This window comes from Lissotriton vulgaris, chromosome 9, assembly GCF_964263255.1.
Source record: "Lissotriton vulgaris chromosome 9, aLisVul1.2, whole genome shotgun sequence".
Classification (NCBI taxonomy): Eukaryota; Metazoa; Chordata; class Amphibia; order Caudata; family Salamandridae; genus Lissotriton; species Lissotriton vulgaris.
Window position 1 is genome coordinate 339822312 of NC_141697.1, and position 22346 is coordinate 339844657.

The 22346-nt window shown below is 48.4% G+C and overlaps 1 protein-coding gene across 1 annotated transcript in view; it reads right to left on the reverse strand.

Moving 5' to 3' along the window:
- TRIP11 (thyroid hormone receptor interactor 11) overlaps positions 1-22346 on the reverse strand; it is a 485462-nt gene that overhangs the window by 107063 nt on the left and 356053 nt on the right. The window contains exon 16 of the mRNA XM_086937682.1: positions 22020-22119. Coding sequence (XP_086793808.1) covers positions 22020-22119 — 100 coding nt within the window. The remainder of the gene's footprint in view (positions 1-22019; positions 22120-22346) is intronic.

A 22346-nucleotide genomic window follows, 5' to 3' on the forward strand; every position in this document is an offset into this window, starting at 1 on the left:
ATGGAGCTGAGACCTCCGATTCCTAACTTATGGGGAAGTCATCCTTAATGGAAGAGGAAACCTCCACCGGGCGGACTCAACATCCTCGAAGACTGACTAGTTAGGAGGGAGTTCTTGCATAAAGCTTACTGGACAACTCCATATAACAGGGGATCCAGACGAAAACTTTACACATACCTTAGAATATTACCTTTATTTATGGAACACTAGGTAAGATGAAAAACGAAAAGACCCAAGGACAAAAGCAGGGAATTTCTGTGTATCCCCTTTGAGGATGACACCCTATACAATATGGACAAGGAGTCACTCTAAGGATCTAATGTCATTATGTGTCCGTATCATTAATTGTAATGTCTCTCTTGAATCTATTGATCATATGTATGATGTGTCTAACTTATGTGATACGTTCATTTTGACGATTGCTCTTTTTCTTTCTGTTGATGTTTTTGTTGTATTGTTGTTTTGTGTTTCTGTAATAAAAAAGATTAAAAAAACAAAAAAACAAAAGAGATTTGGGAATTGGAGTACAATGTCTCACCCCTAAATTATTGCCAACATGTTTCTACCCACTATCATAAGCCTACACGGTCTGGGGCATTCATCAGGGGAACGGATCCCTAAAAGATACCTTTACTAGATTCTAATTGGAACTAATTAGGTAGAGGTACGGTGGATTCCTAATTAAGTCCTACCATAATTACCTGCCTGTGGTTGGAACACTTGTTCTTGTCACCCTACAGTCTGGGTGCTACCATCCTCAAGGTTACAGAGAGGGCAGGGATCCTTTTTAATCACACATTCATCAAAAGGTATCTCCCAGCCATTATACCTATATCTCTCCCGCTCTGCGCCGTAATGCAAGAACATCACAGTGATTAAATACATGAGATTGATCGCCAGCTATCTGACAAATTGGACTGTAATCATATCACAGAGGATTCTACACATATATTACACAGGTTAACTTAATGGCATGGCTCTTGCTTTATTACTGACTTAGAATTCAAGTAATTATACAATCCTTTTGCTAAAATACCTTTTATATATGTTCTTCCAAAGGTGCACAAACTAGTCCTTTCCCACCGGGCAGACCCATTATCTCGGGGATTGGGTCCCCCATGGATCATATTTCTGAATACATCTACATTTTTGTTTACAGCCTTTGGTTTGGAATCTCCCTGCCTATATCCAGGAAACTAGAGATCTGTTTAACAAATTAAGTGACTTTAACTGGACTGAAGAACAAACTCTGATGTATCTTGACGTGTGTTATTTGTACACATGTATTCGTAAGGAGGAAGGCCTCCTAGCTACGCAATACTTTGTCTTCTAGGGACGCCACACTGATGGAACACACTGGTATGATTCTGGAAATGATATATCTGGTTCTAGACAGCAACATATTGAGCATAATAGTTTCTGGTACAAACAAATACAGAGAGTCGCAATGGGCTTGCAACGTTTCCCTTCCTTTGCAAACCTCTATATCGGCTGGTACGAACACCAACATATCACGATTGATTGCTCTCCTGTTCGATTTGAACATATTTTATACTGGGGCAGGTTTACAGACAATGTTTCCATAATCTAGACTGCCAGTGTTGCCAATCTGCAGGAATTTATCAAGTGTCCGAGTCCAAAAACATACAATATTACTTTCACTCATAATTTCAGTACGGAATGTTTAGACTTTTTGGACGTAGAACTGTATGTGGAAGGTGAAAACCTAGCATCTAAAATTTACAGGAAACCAACAGCATGTAATTCAGTTTTATGTGCTACCAGCGCACACTCAACTATACAGATTAGGGCTAAAGCGTTGGGAGAGATGACTATTTGAAACATAACTGCAGTAATGATGACATTTTTGGGTGAGAACTTGACATGTTGGAATGTAACAGAATTGCTACAGAATTGGATGCGCGCATTGTGATGGCTGACATGAGGGAGAATCATTTTCTTTTACTGTCCAGGCACCTACCCTCCTTGTCTGGAGGCGCCGAGATAGGAGGTGCAAGGATTCTTGGAGAATCTTTGCCCAGCCTGAGAAACGGCTCAGTCAGGTTTTGGATGACTTGTGAGACAGGCCAGGGAATCATCAGTGGCCTTGCACTTTTTGTCGAGGTGTGGTGGACTGGTGTTACAGTTGCGGGATTCTTCATAATCTTTATTTCTTACACCCAGATGTAATCTATGATAGGAATTGCCCTTACAGACTTCCTGGCTTGCTCCTTGAAGTCATGTAGAAAGCAGTCAATTTGTTTGACTGACGTTGGAAGGTGGCTGATCCAACATCATTAGAGTCCTCCTCTAGGTATTTTACCCGGAACCTTAAAGGACTGTGCGCTTCCCCATAAGCCCCATCCCAATCTGACTCTTCTACATCTAGCAAATGGCTAGGCAGCAAAAGTGACACTTTACTTGGTGAGGTAAGTTGAGGTGTCAATATTGTCGTAGTGATTTTTACCTTCAACAATGTGAAGATAGACTGCGGCGTCTGTCAACAGCATCGTCACCGACGGTGCGGCTGCCGACGGTGCAAATGTTGTCTCCTATAAGAATGTCGGCTTCGTCGATGGTTTGGCTGCCGACTATGTACCTGGAATTCTGATCTTTTGTCAATGGTGATTTAGAATAAGAAAACTTATTGTGACAAAATAGGAGCTGTGGAGGCTGCCATCAATGTTTTCGTCGACAATGGCTTTCATCAACGAGATTGATGAACCTGCCGTTGTCTACAACGGCGTCGACAGTGTCGTCGATTTGGAAGTTTTTGATGTTGACGGTTCCGTTAGGAGGGAGAATGTTTTCGCTCACTTTTCCATTCTGAAGGAGTAGATTGTTGGGAGGAGGCTGCACCTGTAGAGACTAGTCTTAGTTTCTCCTTTCTCTTCAAGGCCTTTCTATTCCCCTCAGATACCTCATGGTCAGAAGATCTTGACCTTTTTCGGGTTGTGTGGGACGTATCGGTCTTCCCCAGATGAGCTGGATTGATGTAGTCACAGAAGCAGTCATACCTCTGTATCTGACAATGTTTTTTGACGAAAACGTGCAATACATCTTGCTTTCCTTTACCTGAAGTTGGTAAAGGAGGTACAGACAGTCCTTATGTGGGTCATCCACATGCAGCCTTTTCTTCCCACAGGATATGCAGGATCTGAAGAGATCTGTTTTAGAAGATTCAGACATTATATAGATATGGACTCTTGAGAAGAATTCAGAAGAGAAAACCTGATCAGAGCTCAGGAAGGCTCCCTTCACAATAGGTGCGGTATAAAATCTGAGGGTCTCAGCCTTTGTTTGGGGTGTTCTAGAGTGTGCTGTCGCCTGACTGGTTGTAGTTAAAGTTTGGTCATTTTTTTTAGAAAGGCCGTAGATAGGCTATTAATGTGACTAGTCAAAATCACCAAGTAGGGAGGAGGAAATCTTTTTGTCCATTCAGCTTCCCCATATTAATACTCAATAATCAAAAAGTGGGAATGGACAAATTGTAACTGCGTTACCAAGGTTCTCTATCGCTCAGTAAAAAAACCCTCATACACGCATTGAAATCGAGGGCGGTATATCTTGGTTCTCCGCCTATAATAATGCGTTAATGCATCATCATTGGGTCTTTATTCGTTGTATGCATGCCTCAAGCCTGAGGCAACCACTGGAAAACGCAGCAGTGTCCAGAGATAGTTTTTACACAGTACTCATACGTGAGTGGGGTTAAAAAATCTTTGCTCACCCCAAAAAAAGGTTTAATTCAAAAATGATTGAGAAAAAATTGTTAAAATCTGTAGTGTATAGATGAGGATCATATTACTGAATCCGCTATACATCCAATTGGACATTCAGTCGACATGTTTCAGCCTCATTGAGCCCAGCCGGGTCTATGGGGCATTCATCAGGACAAGAATTCAGGACTTACACTATTTGTGAAGTAACTTACAGTGGGTCTTGTGTTCCACTTTAATCTGGGCGAGGTGTACTGTGCCTGTAATTTAGAAAACACAGAAAACATGTACGCATACAACAAACAAAGTCATTTTAGCGCTACATTTTAGCTGCAACTACGAGGTTTCTATTTTACCTCTTTCATAACTGGGACACGCATAAATTGGACAACTTTTGTTCACATGGAGATTTTACTGACAACTGTTGGGGTTCTGTGGTGTTATTAATCATCTTTCTAGGAAAGACTACTGTCTATAGTAGGTATATGCACTCACACCTTCTTGGTAGCAATTACACGATTGTCTGTTATACTATGTTTGGCTTTATGACTGGTTCTTATGACTAGTTTTTGCGTAAGGATATGATTCTGGTATGGGCTTGTAAACTTTACTTAGCATGATGGGATAATTCGATGCATCAGGCATTAAGAATAAACATCGCTGTTCTGACTATGAGGCAAATTCTCGTTACGGATTTAGTCTCTTATATCGCGTTACCTCGTGAGCCCAAAACGCGTGCTTCAACAGGGGACGGAATATTGTTCCGGAGCTGTTAGACAAAAAAGCATTCATTTTTTTTTTTTTTTTTAAATATATTTTTATTGCAGAGTTATAAACAGCAGGAAAAAAGTAATCAGCCAGTACATTTGTGGGCCCCTCCCACCAGTAACAGTTCACAATTGTACACAGCCATTCAGCCCGCATCCAGGAGGCCGGGCGGCATATCAGATCGCTCCGGAGGAGCACAACACAGTGTACGTCCCATTGGGACCCTGGCGAAAGGTCGTTTTGAGTATCTGCTTTTACCCCCCCACCCACAACAACAGTCCCGTCAGCCATCTCCAAGGTATCAACGTAATCGCCCCCATCGGGGCCTGTTCTAGGCTATTGGGCCTTCGTGCCAGGCCGTTCCAACCACTCAATCCGCCCGCCACTCAATACCCCTAGTCCCAGGAGATCCAGGCCACCACCAGCAACCCTCCAACGGCTTCCGGCCCTCCCCAACCCCCTCTATAACTAACCCCCCCAACGCCCCCCCCCCTGGCAACTGCTAAGGTGTGTGCTTCGCTCTACTGAACTGGATGGTTCCACTACAGTGCATGAAGGCATACTTCTGTGTTCGCCCCGCGGTGTCCAGCGGCTTAGTCCTCGCCGTCTTCATCCTCAACCAAAGCATCACGCAGAGCCTGTACCACTAACTCCCACGCACGCGCTGCATCCAGAGCCTTCTCAGTCCCCAACTTCACCGCTTGCTTCATCCGGAGCACGCTCTCGCAGTCAGACCATCGCAGCAACTCATTCTTCCATCTACGCAGTGAGGGACCCCCCCTGGCCTTCCAGTGCCACGATATTTCCCTTTGAGCCAATATCAGGCCCAGATCTATAAATTTACTGGTCACCTTGGTGTGCTTAGTATGTGGGAACCAGAGCAATAGACACGTCGCCATGTCGAAGTCTACCTCCCTGTCAGTCACTTCATTCAGGAGGTCCCCTACCTCCGCCCAATAAGTTCCCAGTTGCGGACACCCCCAAAACAAGTGGTCCATGTCCGCCCCTGGGGACGAGCACCGGGGGCAACAGGCATCCGGCACCCTAAAGTGCCGCTGTAGTTTCTCTGGGGTTAGGTAGGCCCTATGGAGCACATAAAAATGGACCTGCTGAAAGCGCGCATTCCTAGTGCCCTTCCACGTGCGTCGCAGGATATGGCCCCATGCCGTATCCGGTATGGGCCGGCCAACGCTCTCCTCCCACTTAGCCTTGAGCCCATGGAGTGGTTCCAGCCCATCGTTCAGCATCCTGTTATGGAGGCACGTCACAGCTTTGAATGTGCCAGCCGCCATCACCACATATTGGCATGCCATAGTCGTCGCGGGTTCCAGGAGCCCCTCCTTCCAGTGCTTTTGCACAGCAGCCACTATAGCCGCGTGCAGTAGGAAACCCCCTTCAGGCAGTCCGAACTGGTCCCGGAGCACGTCAAACGGTGCCAACGCCCCATCTATATACAAGTCGCCCACCACCTGCAACCCCGCGTCCTCCCAATCCATCAGCGGAGACCAGTCCCCTCCGTGCGGTAAAGCCGTCAACATCCCGATCGGGATCTCCGGGGCATAAGGCCGCGATGCTCTCGCTCTCCGGAGGCTCCTCTGCCAGCACAGCCGGAGCGTCCGCTCCTCCATGGTGAGGGCCCGTAATTCGAGCCGTTGCTGCATAATGATGTACGACAGCACGTGGCGCTGTATCCCCCGATCCCGGTCTTCCACCGGCCCCCGGAACACCCTGGCCACATTCTGCGTTAGGACCTGCAACTGCGCCGCCAAATAATATAGCTCAAGATCGGGCACAGCCATGCCCCCCTCCAGCTTGGGGCGAAGGAGCGTGCTCAAGGCTACCCTACGACGGCCATGCCCCCACAGAAAGCCAATAATCATGGACCGCAGGTCCCTAAACACCCCCTGGGGAATCCAAACCGGTAGCGTTCGGAAATAATAAAGGAAGCGCGGGAGCGCCACCATTTTCAACAATGCTATCCTGCCCAGGACTGTCAGCGGTAGGGTCGACCAGAAAGACAAACTACCCCGCAGTGACCGGACACAACGGCCAATGTTACCCTCCAGGAGGTCGGCGGCTGAGTGGTAAATGCGGACCCCCAAGTAGACGATGCAAGAGGGCTCCCACGTCACACCCAGGTCGCTGCTAGGGGCTGGCGATCCCGCTCTCAGCGGAAACACACAGGTCTTTGCCCAATTGACCCTAAGGCCCGACAATCGGCCGAACTCGGACAGCAGAGCCATCGCTCCGACCAACGCCCCCGAGGTGTCTGCTAGGTACAGGAGCAGGTCATCCGCATAAAGCGATATATAGTGCCATTGCCCATCCCCCACCACTCCCGCGTAACGGTCGCCGGACCTCGCATGGACCGCCAAGGGTTCCATCGCCAGGGCAAACAATAGAGGGGAGAGAGAGCATCCCTGTCGCGTTCCCCTGCCCACCGGATACGCGGCGGATACCAGGCCGCCCAATCGTACCCTCGCCGTCGCCGAGTTATACAAGACCCTCGTCCATCTCCTAAACCCATCGCCCATGCCAAACCGCTCCAGCACTCCATCCAGGAAAGGCCATTCCAAACTATCGAAGGCCTTCTCAATATCCACGGACAGTACCGCTGGCGACCCCTCCCCTTCCAAGATGGCGTCCATTATTCCCACTAGGCGGCGGATATTCATCGCCGTACTCCTCGTGGGTATAAACCCGGCCTGGTCCCTGTGCACCAGGCCCGTCATGTGAGGGGCCAGTCTAGTGGCTAGGATGCGACTCAGGATCTTGTAATCCACCGTCAGCATGGACAGTGGGCGATAAGACCTCACGTCCGCGGCATCCCGGCCAGGCTTGAGGAGTGGCACTATCAAGGCCTCCCGCATGGAGGCAGGCAACACCCCCTTCTCGAAGGCCTCCGTATATACCACCAGCAGCCTGGGCGCCAGAGCGTCTACATAGTGCTGATAGAATTCGATTGGGAGGCCGTCCACCCCTGGCGTCTTGTTACGGGCCATATGTTTGATAGCCACTCGAATTTCCGTTAGCGTGATCGGGCTACCCAGGTCCGTCGCGTCGCCCTCGTCCAAGACCGGAAGCGGCCTCTCCCCCAGGTACTCCACGATGTCCTGCACCCCCACTCCCAGCTGACTCCGGTACAATTCCTCATAGTAACCCCGAAAGCGGTCTACTACAGCCGCCTGAGAGTACACCATCTCTCCCTGTGCGTCAGTAATGCTGAGGATCGGGCAACCCCTAAGTTCCGGGCTAGCTAATCTGGCCAAGAGGGTACCCACCTTGTCCCTTTCTGCGTGCGCCCTAATCATGTACTGCCTGTAATCATAGCATCTCAAACGTTCCGTCTCCGCGGCCACCACTTCCTTCGCGTCCAGTAACTGGGCCTGTAAACCTGGCTTAGTAGGCCTGCGGCGTTCCAGGTCCCTCAAAGTCTCCTCCGCTTTCATTAGGTCATTCAGCACAGTCGTTCGAGCATTCGAGAACCTACCCAGGCACACCCCTCTCACCACCACTTTCATTGCATCCCATTCAACAGACCTGCTCGTCGCCGTTCCTGCGTTCACACCGAAATAACTATCAATGCCCTGCCGGACCGCATCGTCGAACACAGAATCCTCTAGCGTCTCCGGCCGAAGCCGCCATGTTGGAATTACTGAGCGCTCCCTCTGCCATTGAATATGCACCAACAGGGGGTTATGATCAGATATCGTCCTAGCGAGATACTCAGCATGGGTGATCAATGGCGCTAGAGAGCCCCCACAGAGCACCGAATCAATCCTAACATGCAAATCATGTAAGGCAGAATAAAAGGAGTAATCCCTGGTTCCCCTGTGTCTCTCCCTCCAGACATCCAGCAACCCCCACCGTTCTTGCCAGTCCTTCCTGTGCGCGGCCAGCCTGCGCACAGGAGAGTCTACCAGGGGGGGATGGGACCTATCCAGAGCCACATCCGTAATTGAATTGAAGTCCCCCCCTAATACTATCGGACCCGCCAGGAAAGAGGCCAAGGACCCCGAGAGGCCATCAAAGTATCGGCCTTGGTCAGTGTTAGGTGCATAAACACAACATAAAACCACGTCCCGTCCATACAGTCTCCCCTCCACCGCTACAAACCTGCCATCCGGATCTATTACCTGATTCAGGACCTGGAAGGGGATTCCCGCCCTCACCCAGATCAAGACCCCCCTGGCATACGCTGAATAAGTGGTGCCAAAAACCTGGCCCCGCCATCTTTTCTGCAAGGCAGCGCACTCTTTTTTAGTGAGATGAGTCTCCTGGAGCATAGCTATCTGGACCCCCCTGCGTACCAGGTATGCATGCACTTTGTGACGCTTCACCATAGTCCGCAGCCCCCGGACATTCCACGTTAGGCATTTCAAATTAGGTAATGTCCCCATACCAAGTCCGTACAGTCCATTTCACACTCCCACGGTCCATGACCCCCCCAATGCAGTTGCCCCCCCCCCAACAACCCCAAAACTGAAACATACCCCAACCCCCACTCCCCAGGACAGAGCATACGAACCCAATGGCCGCCCCCATCCAAACCTTGAACCAACTACTCGCACACCTACCCTGTGGTCTCCACCACAGTCGGCCTTAAGGGCCTAGGGGGGGTGAGTCGCCGCCGACCCCAGCCAGCGGAGCCCGCGTCCGCCCTTCATCCCCTCAGATACACTCCGCGCCCCCACCCTGCAACCCGCCCTCCAGCAACAGGATATCACCCTACCATGAAGTCCCGATCAAGACCAAAGTCTGTCTTAGCCGCAGATAATACTATCCGAAGTCTGTGGGGTCACTGTCGGCCCCTTCTGGCTCTCCGCCTCCGAAAGTTCCTCTCCTGTTCTGCTGCCCTCTCCACCCGAGTCCGTTTCGGCCCGTTCACTATTCTGTTGCGACCCTGTAATGGCCGCCGTCGCCGCGAGTGCGTCTCTCTTCTCCGCCGCCATTTGGGCCTCCCGCTTCTCCCGCTGGCGCCTGTTGCGGGACCTGATACGTTGAGACTGCCGCACCCTGGGCTGCTTGGGCTGGTCTCGTCTACTTTGGTGCGTCCTGTCCGTCCCCGCTCTGTACAACTCAAGCCAGTGCCAAACGTCGTCCGGAGTTTGGAAAAAATGTGTGGTGCCATCCATGATAATCCGCAGCTTGGCCGGGTAGAGCAAGGAGTACTGAATGCCTTCCTCCCTGAGCTCCTTCTTCACAGCAAGGAACGATGCCCTGTCCTTTTGGACCGCCTGCGTGTAGTCCGGAAATATCGTCACCTTGCTGTTCTCCACCCCGTAAGGACCCGACATCCTTGCCCGCTGGATGAGAAGGTCTCGATCTTTATAATGGAGGAGCCGCACCACCATTGGACGGGGGGGGCGGCCAAGCCCCGGCGGGCGAGCGGGCACCCGGTGGGCTCGCTCCAGGGTGAAAAATGGAGTAAGCCCCTCCGGCGCCACCACAGTGCGGAACCAGTTCTCCATGTAGGCCACCGCATCCTCCCCCTCAATCCGTTCCGGCAGGCCTACGACCCGCACGTTGTTCCGCCTATTGCGGCCTTCGGCATCCTCCGCCCTCCGTTCCAGAATGTCCAGCCGGGCCAAAATGTCTGTAATCCTGTGCTCCGCAGTCACCACCGAGGGCTTCAGGTCCAGCAACAGTTGGTCATGATCCTTGACCCGATCCGCCAGCTTCGCGTGATCCGCACGCAGCAGCCCCAGGCCCGTGGCCACTTGGGCAATGTCGTTATGCAACGCCTCCTTGGTGGAGGTGATCGCCTCAAGGATGGCATCCAAGCGCCGGTTCAGCCGCTGTTCCTGGTCAAGCTCCGGGGAGGGATTCTCACTCAACCGGGTCGATGTCGCCGAGTCCCCTTCGCGGCTCCCGGGTGTCGGCCCTCCGATCGCCGCCATGTCAGGGCGCTGCGTCACAAGTCCGGCCACCCTTTCTGTGAGGCGCTCTCGTGGGCCCGTGCCGAGCACCGGGCACCAGGCAGCACAGTGCCACCGCCAATGGTCGCAGGAGCAATGACCAGGCGGATGAGCTCCGGTCCGTCACCCCCACTAGTCCGGTGGGGGGAGGATGAGTCACGGGACGGCGGCCGACGAGGGCCCCGGGTCCCCTGGGTGAATCGAGCAGCGTCCCCCGGGCTCAAGGGTTCGCGCCGCCAATCCCAGTGCGTCGGGCAGTCGGGTGCAGGGTCCCTCTCTGCTTGGCGACAGCCGGTCTCAGGGCTGTAGTCCGGGACCATCCGATCTCCTCGCCGCCATTTTCTTCACACCCTGGTCTACACCTCGGCCGCCTCTTCCTCGATCTCCTCGGGGCCAGCAGTCCCCCAGCAATGAACCGATTACGTCCAGCTGTCCCCCTACACTTCAGAGGGCAGGAACGTCTTCTCCGGGTCGCCTGGGGTCCCGAAAAACAGGAGAATTAGCGGGAATCCGCGCGGAGCTACGAGCTCACGCCGCCATCCCGATCGGCGTCCAAGCCACGCCCCCACAAAAAAGCATTCATTAGCACTGGTTACTCGCGTACCTCTAGCTATTTCAGTGGAACCATCTCGTCAGTATCGGTCTTAACCGCTAATCACGTGTGGCTTTCCTGTGCTGACTCTGCCCCCGGAAGTACCGGGATCTTCCTGTGTTCTTCCCTTTAAGTGACGCCTGCTCGTGGAGGTCATCGTCACAAAAAAGGGACTGCAGTGGGGTGCACTTGCCAGTGCCACCAGACTGCTTTGAAGGGCACATTTGGTGCTGCCCTTGCATACTCCAGTTGGAACCAGTTCAGGGAGCCCTTGGCTCCCGCTCTGGTGCGAAACTAGACAAAGGACATGGAAGTACCCTCCCCTCTGTCCAGCTCCTCCTCTGGGAGGGACCCCAGAGTCATTCCAACCTTCTCTCTCGGGTACTTACGGGCTTACCTGTGGGTGGCTCTTCAAATTCGTCGTGGGACAAGACTCATGCCTGAAACCGTCTGGACACTTTGACTTCGATGGACTTTGCTAGGAAGCGAGACTGCATCAAGGTTAACTCCTGCTGCTGCTGCTGGACTCGCTGTTCTGCAAGTCTTCCTCATCGCCTAAGTCTGTGCTTCTTTCAGGATCTTCAACAGACCTGTGGGCATCAAGGACACCTGAAGTAATATTCCTTGGAGTGAAGGAGCCACTCCCCTGCATCTGCAGGCACCGCAAATAAGCTGACCAGTCTGCTGCTGGCGAACAACCATCGCAACGCATGCGTCACATGGCATGCGTTTACGTCGCGTGCCGTCACAACGCACGCGACGTTACAAAGCGTGCGTTCACTACGCACGCCATTACATCGGAGGCGCCATTAGATCGCGTGCGCTTACAACGGACACATGAGACAATGCTGGAACCACGAGAGACAGGTAAGGACGACGACGTACTCGTCGTGTTTTAGGCTTTTAGGTAGTTGATGGGCAGTGTAGTGGAGGGGGAGGGTTTTAGGCTTTAGTACCATTGAGTTGGGTAACAATGAACATCTGTTATTCAGTGCCAAGAGAACGTGCGCTTTACAAATACACATGTTATGTTATGTTTAGGGCTTAGGGCTAATAGTAGTATATGGTTGTGTTTTAGGGGTTAGGCCTTTTAGGGCTTAGGGTCGGATATAGTAGTGTTTTAGACATTTGGGTTAGGGCTTTTAGGGCTTAGGGTTAAGGGTCGGATCTGGTAGTGTTTTAGGCTTTAGTGTTAGGGCTTAGGATTAAGGGTCGTAAATGATACAGTTTTAGGCTTTAGGGGTCATAGTGTGTTTAGTACGTTGCTTACAGTGTAGTTTGTAGGCCTTAGGGTCAGGTGGAATGCGCATGGGGTAAAAATCGCGATTTAGAACCATGTGGGGTGTTTGTATGCGGTGTGAATATATTTTGCATGCTTTTCAATTGGAATGTGACGTAATTGGGTGCATTGTAATTATGGACATGCGATGTAAAAACGGCGATGTTAACGTTTGCGATGTGCCATCGTACATCCCTGTTGCTCCTGACGTCCCACGGACTTCGAAAGGCTCAGCAACAAAGGTGGTGGTTCTGCAACTCCCGCAAGCCTTGACTGGCCCTCTCTGCAATTTTGAGGCCAGTATCCCTTGTCGAAACCACTGGGACCATACCACTGTGCAATGCGTCGACTTGCTGTTGTCAATGCTTGATGGCTCTGCACTCGGCTCGGCACTCCAGAGATCTTCAGGCTACAAGAAGATCCAGTCTCCAGCATCTCTTCCTGCCAAGTACAGTGTCTTCACTGCATCCCCTGCAATGTGGGCTTCCTTCTTATTGAGCTGCTCAAGGTCGTCTTGCGACTCCTGTGCCTTCGGCCTGTGGGTCCTCTTTAAGGTTCTTCTCCTGCTTCAGTGGGCTCCCGTGCTTGTTCGGGCCTGCTCTGACTCCCCTGCTGTTGTTGAGTCTGCTTGGCCTTGATGGTCCCAACGTTGCTCCTTCTTCGCTTTCCACTGCTGTTGCAGCTGCCAAGGCTTGTTGGTTCTTCTGCCGAACACCAACTGGTTCTCGACTTCCGACGTGGGACAGCTCATGCACGGCTCCTGGTCTTCCTCAGCGTCGCCTGGTCTTCCCAGCTGTAGCATCACGGTCAGCGTCAACTCTCCTGAACCGTACGCCATTGGTGGGCATTGCTCTTCCATGCCTCCTGGTCACCTCCGAGTGGCATATATACTGTCCCCTCTGCTTACAGGTTCTCCTCTTCAAGAATCCTCCCTTAGACCCTGACACAGTTTTCTCCAGCGGTATCTTTCCTGAAGTCCTCCACTGTGGTCTGTATCTGTTTCCAAAGTCACTTCACATCTATGCACTCGGCTTCTTAGGTGTAGGTATCCTGGTTCCTGGGGTATCCACAGGTGGGGTGACTCTCCAAACTTCTTTCTTCCGAGGGGTTTCTTCAGGGTCCACTGGGAAGGGTCCTTCTTCTTTAAAACTGCAACTGCAACTTCCCCGTTGACTTCTATTGGACATGTGGCTGTGTTTCCACTCTGCGCACAGCTTCCGTTTGGTTCCTGGGTACTTACCTTGGGTGGTTCCATGTGTCCCCAGCTCCTCCGAGTCTCTTGGTCCAAGTCCCAACTTCGGTCGCAGTTTGCATTCCATGTTCTTAATGGTTTGATCTCCCCCCTGGTGACCACTAAATTGTGTGCTTACTTACCTGTTACAATTGACATATTCTTGTTTATTTGTGTTTATATCTCCTGGTAGGAGATATAGCAATGTGTGAGTGTTGTGTAATAAATAGAACATTTTTTAGATATACAATGTGGTTCTTTTTCGTTTAACCTACACTACATGATTTTATCTGGTAAAACAAGCTGCTTAACACTCCTTCAAGATACGCCTGAAGGCTGCTCTCCACAGCTACAAGTTAGAGAGCTTTCTATGGTTGTCTAAGACCACTAAAATCACCATAAGGGTTGTCCGTATTAGTGCAAGGTGCTTCACTTAAATATGTGTGCACCATATACTAAGTCAGCCTCCTACTGTTAGGATGGCTGTTAAACTATGTAAAAATATGCTGATGCTAAATTAATGTCAAAACCATCTCCAGCCTGATCGTAGTGAGTTTTCAGCAGCATGTGAATCAGTGGCGGTTTCTGTGCATGGGCGTCGGGGCTCCGCCCCCTTTACTTTCACAGACAAATGAAGCAATTATAGCAATGGTTAAAATATGTTTTGTCATTAAAAAACAATTTTTCATTTAAGTTTCTAGAATGAGGGCACTGTCTGCCCTACTCCCGGACATCGGCGTTGTTGCTGTGCTCCAAAATGCGGACACGTGACAGCCTTTTAACTGCTTGCTCTCCTGGCCCTGGGCAGGTGGGTATTTGCCGGGCTGACGATCTCTCAGCCCTGAGGCCTGTGAGGTCATCAGCTCGGCAAAGACCAAGCATTACCGCCCAGTCTCCACCCCCTGATGACGTGCAGGTAAACTTGGCCCCGGGCGTTTTAAAAACAAGCCCGGTTTTGCCAAGCTTCCACGTCAATCAGGGAGTGAGAGCATTGTCACCCCTCCCTTCCCTAATTCGTTACAGAGTGTGGGTGGGACCATACCCTGTGACTAATTGGAAAAGGTGTGGCAGACGGGAAGAGGCAGACCAGGAATCGAGTCTGCGCAGATACGACTTGAAGTGTGTCAAAGAGTGAGTCGACAGCTTCGCTTCCTACACAAGTTTGTTCATTGTGGCGTTGGCGCCATTGGAAGAGAATAAGAGTCGGAATGCGTGGTAATTTACTTTTAGTCTAATGTTGTCTAACGCTATTAGCCACTTTCCTCAAGACCTACAAGTGCATATTGCGCGTGCGTGCTCATAGACACACAACTCCCCCCTCCTTGCTACCGCTCGCTCGCTCTGGCACTTACATGATAATGCTGCCTCCTATCTAAAATTGTGCCCCGGGGGCCGGGACTAAGGTCACAGCAACCACCATATACTGCGCTTTCAGGGAGGGCTGCATTAATAAACCTCACCTCAGCATGAGTTCTTAGTGCCCCCCAAGGAATTGCTCAAATGGGGCCTGGCACGATTGATTAGGCAGAAGCGTGCAGCTTGTTCATGGCTGCACAGAAGGACTTAAGATTGTTTCTTACGTGCGCACACGGGCAGCCCAGTTCAGTGGGCAAATGGCAAGATGTCTGTCTGTCTTTCTGTAAAAATAAAGTTATTCTTTTATAACACATTAAACACGGGGCACAAACGAGAACAAAACACAAGCGCAAAATGCTGGAGTGCAATCAGCGTTAAAGAAAGTGCCAAGGAGAAAGCGAGCCATTCCTCACTCCAGCCAGCATTTTAGAGAAAAAACTGTTCTGTGCATTTCGTTTGATTTGGCCTAGATTAGAAGTCATTCATTCTGCAGTTTATCAAGTCAAGGCGACTCGTACAGCTCTGCATCTGGGAGGCCTTGCAGGATAGCAGAAAGAGATGACTTAATTGGGTTTTTTGTTTATTTCGGTAGTGTTCAGACAGTCGGACACAAGAATGATTTACTGCATCGCTGGCAGCTTGTGAGCAAGACCCCATATGGGAAGGAGTCGGCAGCGCAGCTAGGCAGGCAGTTTACAAGGTAAGGAACTGTAATTATGCAATGGGGCAGACGGCAGAGTGTATGCTAAGTGCATTGTGGAGCGCATGTGCGTCCAAATTGTGTGCATGTAAACGGCATTTCCTTAGTATTCTCACAGGTGCTGGATAGCACGACACTGAATAGCAGTGAGGAGACAGGAATAATGCCAGGGAAGAGAACGGCACACACTTCAATATGAAGCAAATTCTGCTGGCTGCATTACCAATGCACTTTCCACTTTGCTGACACATCTTCCCAGAACTACCGGAAATTTTAAGACACAAATTCACAACTGCCCTTTTCCGGTAGCTGAACAACACGTGCTCAGCACAGACCTGCAATACGCGGCGTGTGTCTATCTTTCTACCACAAATGGGCATTCCTACAGGGTGAGGGTGCCCTCCAAGGTCCCTACAGACTCCGCTCGTGGCATCGTTTTAATAGTGAGATTACTAAAAAATGTGATGTACAGGAACATGCCCAAAAACCTGTGCGGCACTCAGTGTGAGCTTCTGGTGCAGCGCAGATTTTAAGAAAGGTCAGAGCAAAGCATCTCCGACCGACACACGTCTTATCCTATCATTGGTGACACAGGGGACCCCCCCCTCAACAAGCACTTTCCAGACACCAACGAGAGTGCCTTTAAACCTACAACCATACACAGTGCATAGCACATAGAGTACTGCATAGTGAAACTGCACTAAACAGTAAATACAAAAATGACATTCACACATTTAAATGTGTTTTCAGTCATATCGTTCCAGCGTACCTGGATTTATCTGAGGTGCACGGAAAACTTTTGCTTCTCTGGGGGAGCACTGGAACGTCATTGCAGGAAAGCCTCCTGAAGAAAATAATGATTAACAATGAGGTTCGCAAAGTACCTTGGAATTGCAGGCTTGGCTTTGATATGCCAAAAAAATCAATGTTTTAGAAAGAGTTGGGCGGTTAGGAATTGTATTTCAAAGCAGGCTGCTTTGTAGCATATAACCATCCATGTTACTGCAACATGTCATACCTATAGACTTTAGAGGGCGTGCGGCGGCCATAATTGGCTTATTCACACAAAGTACAGGCAGCCTCTCAACCAGATAGATAGAACAATAACACTCTGGGGAGTACTAATGAAATTGTATGTTAATGTTTCTATTCTTGAATGATGATTAGCTATTGGGATGAATATATAAATAAATACTAGTTTTGCATTATTCTAGTGTTTGAGTGGTGGCTTGTGGACCCCGCCACATCATCTAATTATTTTTGTTTCTGTACACAGTTTTTTAAAGCTTTCTTCCCCACCAAGGAGTTAATTTTGTGATTTCTGAAATACCTAACAGGACGGATCCTTCAGGTTACAGCGCGCGCTCTCACTGTCACTCAACTGATCAACCCTTAGTATTCCTGCCGAACTCCAGGGAGGCCAGGAGATGGTGCGGCCGCCGATGTGTATCCCCTAGTTCTTCCAGATGAGGGTGGAGTCATGTACCCACAGGCTGGTCAGTAGAAGCCGTGGGAAAATTGCCATATGGCCAATTTGGGAGTATGCCCTTTTAGCTGTATATAACTGATTTGTAGGCATACTCATTGATCTAACATGCAGTTTCAGAGGCAGGTCAGTACAATATTTCCCTGCAACTTCCTCTTTGTTTCAAGACTGAAAAGACTTCTGGGAATCATTTGTTGTGCCGTGCTTGGGCTGCTTTAGGGTTCTATAACTGTGTGCACAAGCTGGCTGCAAGCTCAGTGATAATACTGCAAAGAGAGAGACTGTTGCATTTACTATAAGGTGGTCATGCCGGTTACATTTTGGCATGAACTAAAAGTCTGGCGCTTTAATCTCCCTGTGCCTATCTGAATCTCTTCTTCTTTCTTGTTACATGTAAGTAGGTGAAACGGAAAAGGTATACTGTGATTTAATACTAGATTACTTCAAAGAACGCCATTGATTAATTCCCCAGCACTGTTTTGCTTGGCTTCACTCTTAAAATTCGGATTGTGCTAGTGGCAAAAAGAGCTTTGGGAAAGCCAAAAGGTCTGCCTTTAATGTGATAAATCATACAGCCAGTTCTTCATAGCAGTTTGCATGTATTACCACGTTAATTGAAGAGCTGGTGGCATTGCTTTTCATGTTTGCATGTATGCTTGTGTTGGTACACAAATCTTTCCTTTCTGTTCTCAGACGTGGGGCTTGTTCTGGTTTACTATTTATTTCGCTCGTATTTTATAGAATATGATTTATTTCCATAACTAAACATATACTCAGAAGTGGCTGCTCATCTCATGGCTCCGGGTTCTGTCGTGAGTCTAGAGTATTTCTTTCTCTATGCAGGGACTATCCTCTTTCCAATCAGAGCCCCAAAGTGAATGGCACTGATAGTTGGACTTCTCTGGACTAGTGTGGCTGGAAGTCAAAATGCTATCCATTACTGTGTTTTAACAAAGATTTTTTTTTAGTAATGAAACTATTCTGTGTCCCTGTTGGCCTGCATTTTTTCAGAAAATGCGTGCCACTAGTAATTCCGAACATCTAGTGAAGAGTGGGCACACAAGGTGCATACCCAGTATTGTACCTGCCATTGTCTGCATTTGACAGGTAAAAAAAAGGCATGGTGCCCGGGGCTGTCATTCTGTTCTCCTTCATAGAACCGCTTAACAGCAGGCCTACTGGCAAATCACAGCACAAGTATGTGTCTGCTGTCTCTAGTCTACAACCCTCAGGGTGAGGTAATTTTACCAAACCCAGCACGGGCCACGCACACCTTCACGGATCAATTACGATTAAGTTGGACTCATCACCCCACCTTGGACATAACTGTTCAGTCTGGGCTCCGAAAAAAATTAATTGCAAATGTTTTTCTGTTCCTTTAAAAGAAAATTGTTTTCCCCCTTTTTTTTTTTAAATGACTTGTGCAAAGCAGATTTTATAGAGAGAAATTTGCCAGACAGAGCTGTGTGTTTTTTTCATGATGCTTGTAACGCTGTGTCTGCTCGCTGTTTTGATAATGTATTGCAGTGGTTGCTCGGTTCAGTCCTGCACAGTGCTCTTCCTGCCCCCATGGGACAGATCTCTTTCCAGCCTTCTCCAAAGACTGGAATAACGTGCTGGGACATCCCAGGCTCCTTACGCTAATCAGGTTACAAATAGTGCTCTGTTAGCTCTGAACCTTGCTTACCCCAATCAATCACATGATACATATAGCTTATAAGGGAACAATTTTAAATCTCACAGCTCCTGATACATCATTATCATCGCCCTCATTCATTCACGTGCAGCTCTAAAGGAACTGGTGCAATAAACCCACAACATCTGGGCCACTGCACTAACCCAAACAGGTAAACCTCAATAGTGGGATCCGAAAAGTGACGTCTATGTGTGTATTCATGTATGTATTTAATTTTGTCCACATGTAGAGAACTGCCCTCTGTACTAGATGCGTCTTCTACGAGCTGCACTTAATAGCAATGACCAGGCTTTTTGTTGGAGGGGCTAACATTACGGTAATGCCCAAGAGAAAGATTGTAGGCACATCCTGGACAAATAGCTTAGCGCATTATGTGGCATCTTTTTTAACTGTTGCCTATGTGGAACCCTCAGAGAATAAACACCAGTGATGATTCCAACTAATAAAAGTCACACCACCCCGGGATTGCAGGGGGCCACGGAGTCTCAATATGGACTTAAATGTGGAGCGCGCTTTTCGAATTTAGAAGCGCACCTTTCCTTGGGGCTCAAGGTGAGCTTACATTGGGCATTTACCATAAGAAGCATCCTTCTTTGGATTTAATTGACTACACATCCAAGAATACCTTACGTACAGGCTCATAGAAGAGCAGATGCATATCAGAGTATGAGATTTAAATGAGGAGGTGTGGCCCGTATTGCTTCTTTCGACCGATGTGCCTCTATATATATTTACCGGAGAGAGCCCAGCAGGGATTAGGGCTGGTGAATCCGCCAGGCTTTTGATGTGAAACGCTGGGAAATGGATAATTCCTGCAATGCGGGAAGCACCGGTCCCCTGGTAATTTGTTAAAACACCATAATCACTTTTAGGCGGCATCTGCTTGCACAAGTTCTGACACGTCTAACACTAGAAAGCACCATTAGGATTTCAAAGCGTTTTTTAAAATTATTATTATTGCTGCATTTTCGCTTCTTTTTAAGGATATATTGTTATAAAAACACGTGTAATTTCCCAGTAGGATGCTTTTGAATTAGCTTTTGGGCACATCTAAGTGGGAGCAAATGTCCTGAATACTGTTTAATATTTTTTTTTTAATTTTTAAGTTGTGGGGTTGAGTGCCTTAGGAACAGCATCAGCGAGAATAAGCAATTTGAACTCCAAGCTATCGGAGCTTCCTGGAGGCTCTTTTGGTTATACACCACATTTCTACCCACATGTGCCTCCGTCATTGTTTTAAAGTGTGCACAACTCTGCAAAATAAGACAGGGGTGGGCTAGCCTGTGGATGGGATGGTGGGGGTGTTGTCATCTCTAAGAGTAACTCTTATTCTGAAAGTGGTGCGGGCCCTTGGCAGAGTTGGATAGTTAGATGTGGCCTGGCTCCACATTTCCTCCTTGTGAGGTTTATAACATAAATATAACTGTGTAAGACATATTAAAATGCATGGAGGGTTGCTGTGTGGGTTAATGAATGTGAGGTTAGAACGTTAGCAAATTCCTGGCTCAAAATCCCATTTTACTGCGTTTGTTGACGAACAATTAACATAAATTTGGGAAATACTGAACTGTGGGGATCTAAAGCATGGCCTATGAAAGGCCTGTGTGCCTGGGCAAAAGCCGAGGTGATCACGTTTAAAGTATGTATTTTAGTCTTGTTTTAAAACAAAACACAGTGCACACCCTCTGGGAGAAACTGGACCAATACATGCTTAATATCTGCCCTGGCCTTGCCCGTGAAAAGCTCCCACTGCTTCTCCTGGGTTGCTTCCAATTTCATTTCCCACATTCAACGAGTGTTCCAGAGAGCTAGGCTCACAGTAGAGTATTTATGTGGCCTGTTGGTGTCTCAGAAGGCTTTGCCGTATCTGTCCTCTATCTCGGTGTAGGGGATTGGGGAGGATAGGTATGGAGGCTTTCTCATATGGAGTGATAACAGGCTGAAATCGCCTCGAGGTGCCCCACTGCACTGCCCAGGGATGGGTGTTTCAAGCCATGACGCACTTTCGAATCAGAAAAACACAGTACTAGCCAGCAGCAGCAAATTTTTCCGCTTTTATCATTTACAATGCTTTCTGTGTAATTTAAGGTGCACAGAAAGGAACTGTTTTCTACACTACAAATTCTGATTAATAAAATTTGTTCTGACCAAGACTTCTTAAGGTCTAGTAAACAGTTACTTTTTGGTCTGTGGAATTTTAATGCGCATCAACTGTATCGTGTAAACACATTTGGATTTGCAATATTTAAATTCGCCTGCAGTGCAAATTGTTATAGTTATTTTTATATGTCAGTAGTAATTATGTGGTCCATTGTTAGGGCAAGGCCACATCCTATAAACCATGTTTTGGTCCACCGTCGAAAGCATTTGAATTTTCCAGCTCTATTACCTGTGGCTTGTAAATAGATTTGGGCAGCCACTATTCAAATTTGTCAGCCATAACAGCGGGTAGCAGCCAGTATTTTCATTGGCATAGCCAGGTATGAAGCTCTGTGGTTATACTGAATAACCAGCTACCTATGTTATATGACAGCTCTTCAATAATGTAATACCTGCACTTTCACAATTGCTTTATTAACCTTCCCGCTTTCTCTAATTTGCTTGAAAATGCACCATTTTTCCACTATTTTTTCAAAATTTTCTCGGGGGGGAATTCCCCCCGAACCCTCCTTAGGGGGTTCCGGCTCGCTCGCTACGCTCGCTCGCTACGGTGCTGTATGATTAGCAGTTTCCGCCCCGCCACTTTCAAATGTCACCAGCTGCCACTGATGTGAATCTATAGGAGATTCAACACCAGAGCCTCCTCTATCAATTGAAGAAACTGATTTCACAAGCACAAAATGTAACTTATAACCATCTCCCAGGCTGCTGAAGGACAATGAACAGACAGGATGCAGATAAAAAACAAGATCCAACATGCAAGTGCCTACATCTCATGGAAAACGTCTTTTAAAAATGAGAACATAAAAATTATAGAAACTATGAAAATCAAAAAGAACTCACAAGGACACAAACCAGAGTAAAAACAGATTGCGCTGCAGATGGGAAAACAACTACCAGAGCCAGGTTTAAATTGGGAGTCATTCTGATTGAAGTCCAGATTCAGCCTAACAAAGGATGCACAGCACAGAAGCAGCTACTCAGTAAAACTGGTCCGGAGCAGCAACTACTTCATTCTGGCAAAGGAGCCTTTCTCATGTTCCTACAAAATACCAAGGTGATACATACGACTTTACCAATATTTATAATTTCAATGTTATATATTACATTTTACCTTCTTGTTTCAATCTCTCAATTTGCTCCTCCTTATGATCCAACTGCTCAGTCAGTCTAGATGCAGAATCCAAGGCACTGTTTGCTTCATCTAGCCTTTCCTGTGGCAAACATAATACATTAGAGCAGTAGGATGAAACACAAATAATCTCAATGCAAGTTTTGCATCACAAAGCCACAAATAAAAAACGTTCTAAAAGCTTCATTTGCGGCCATACTTAAGATATCGGTAAGCAAGATCCTAGCAAAATGTAAAAGAAATTCAGCATGAACATCTCCATTTGACTGCTTCTAAACGTCAGCGTATAATCAAATTCATTCCCGTCCT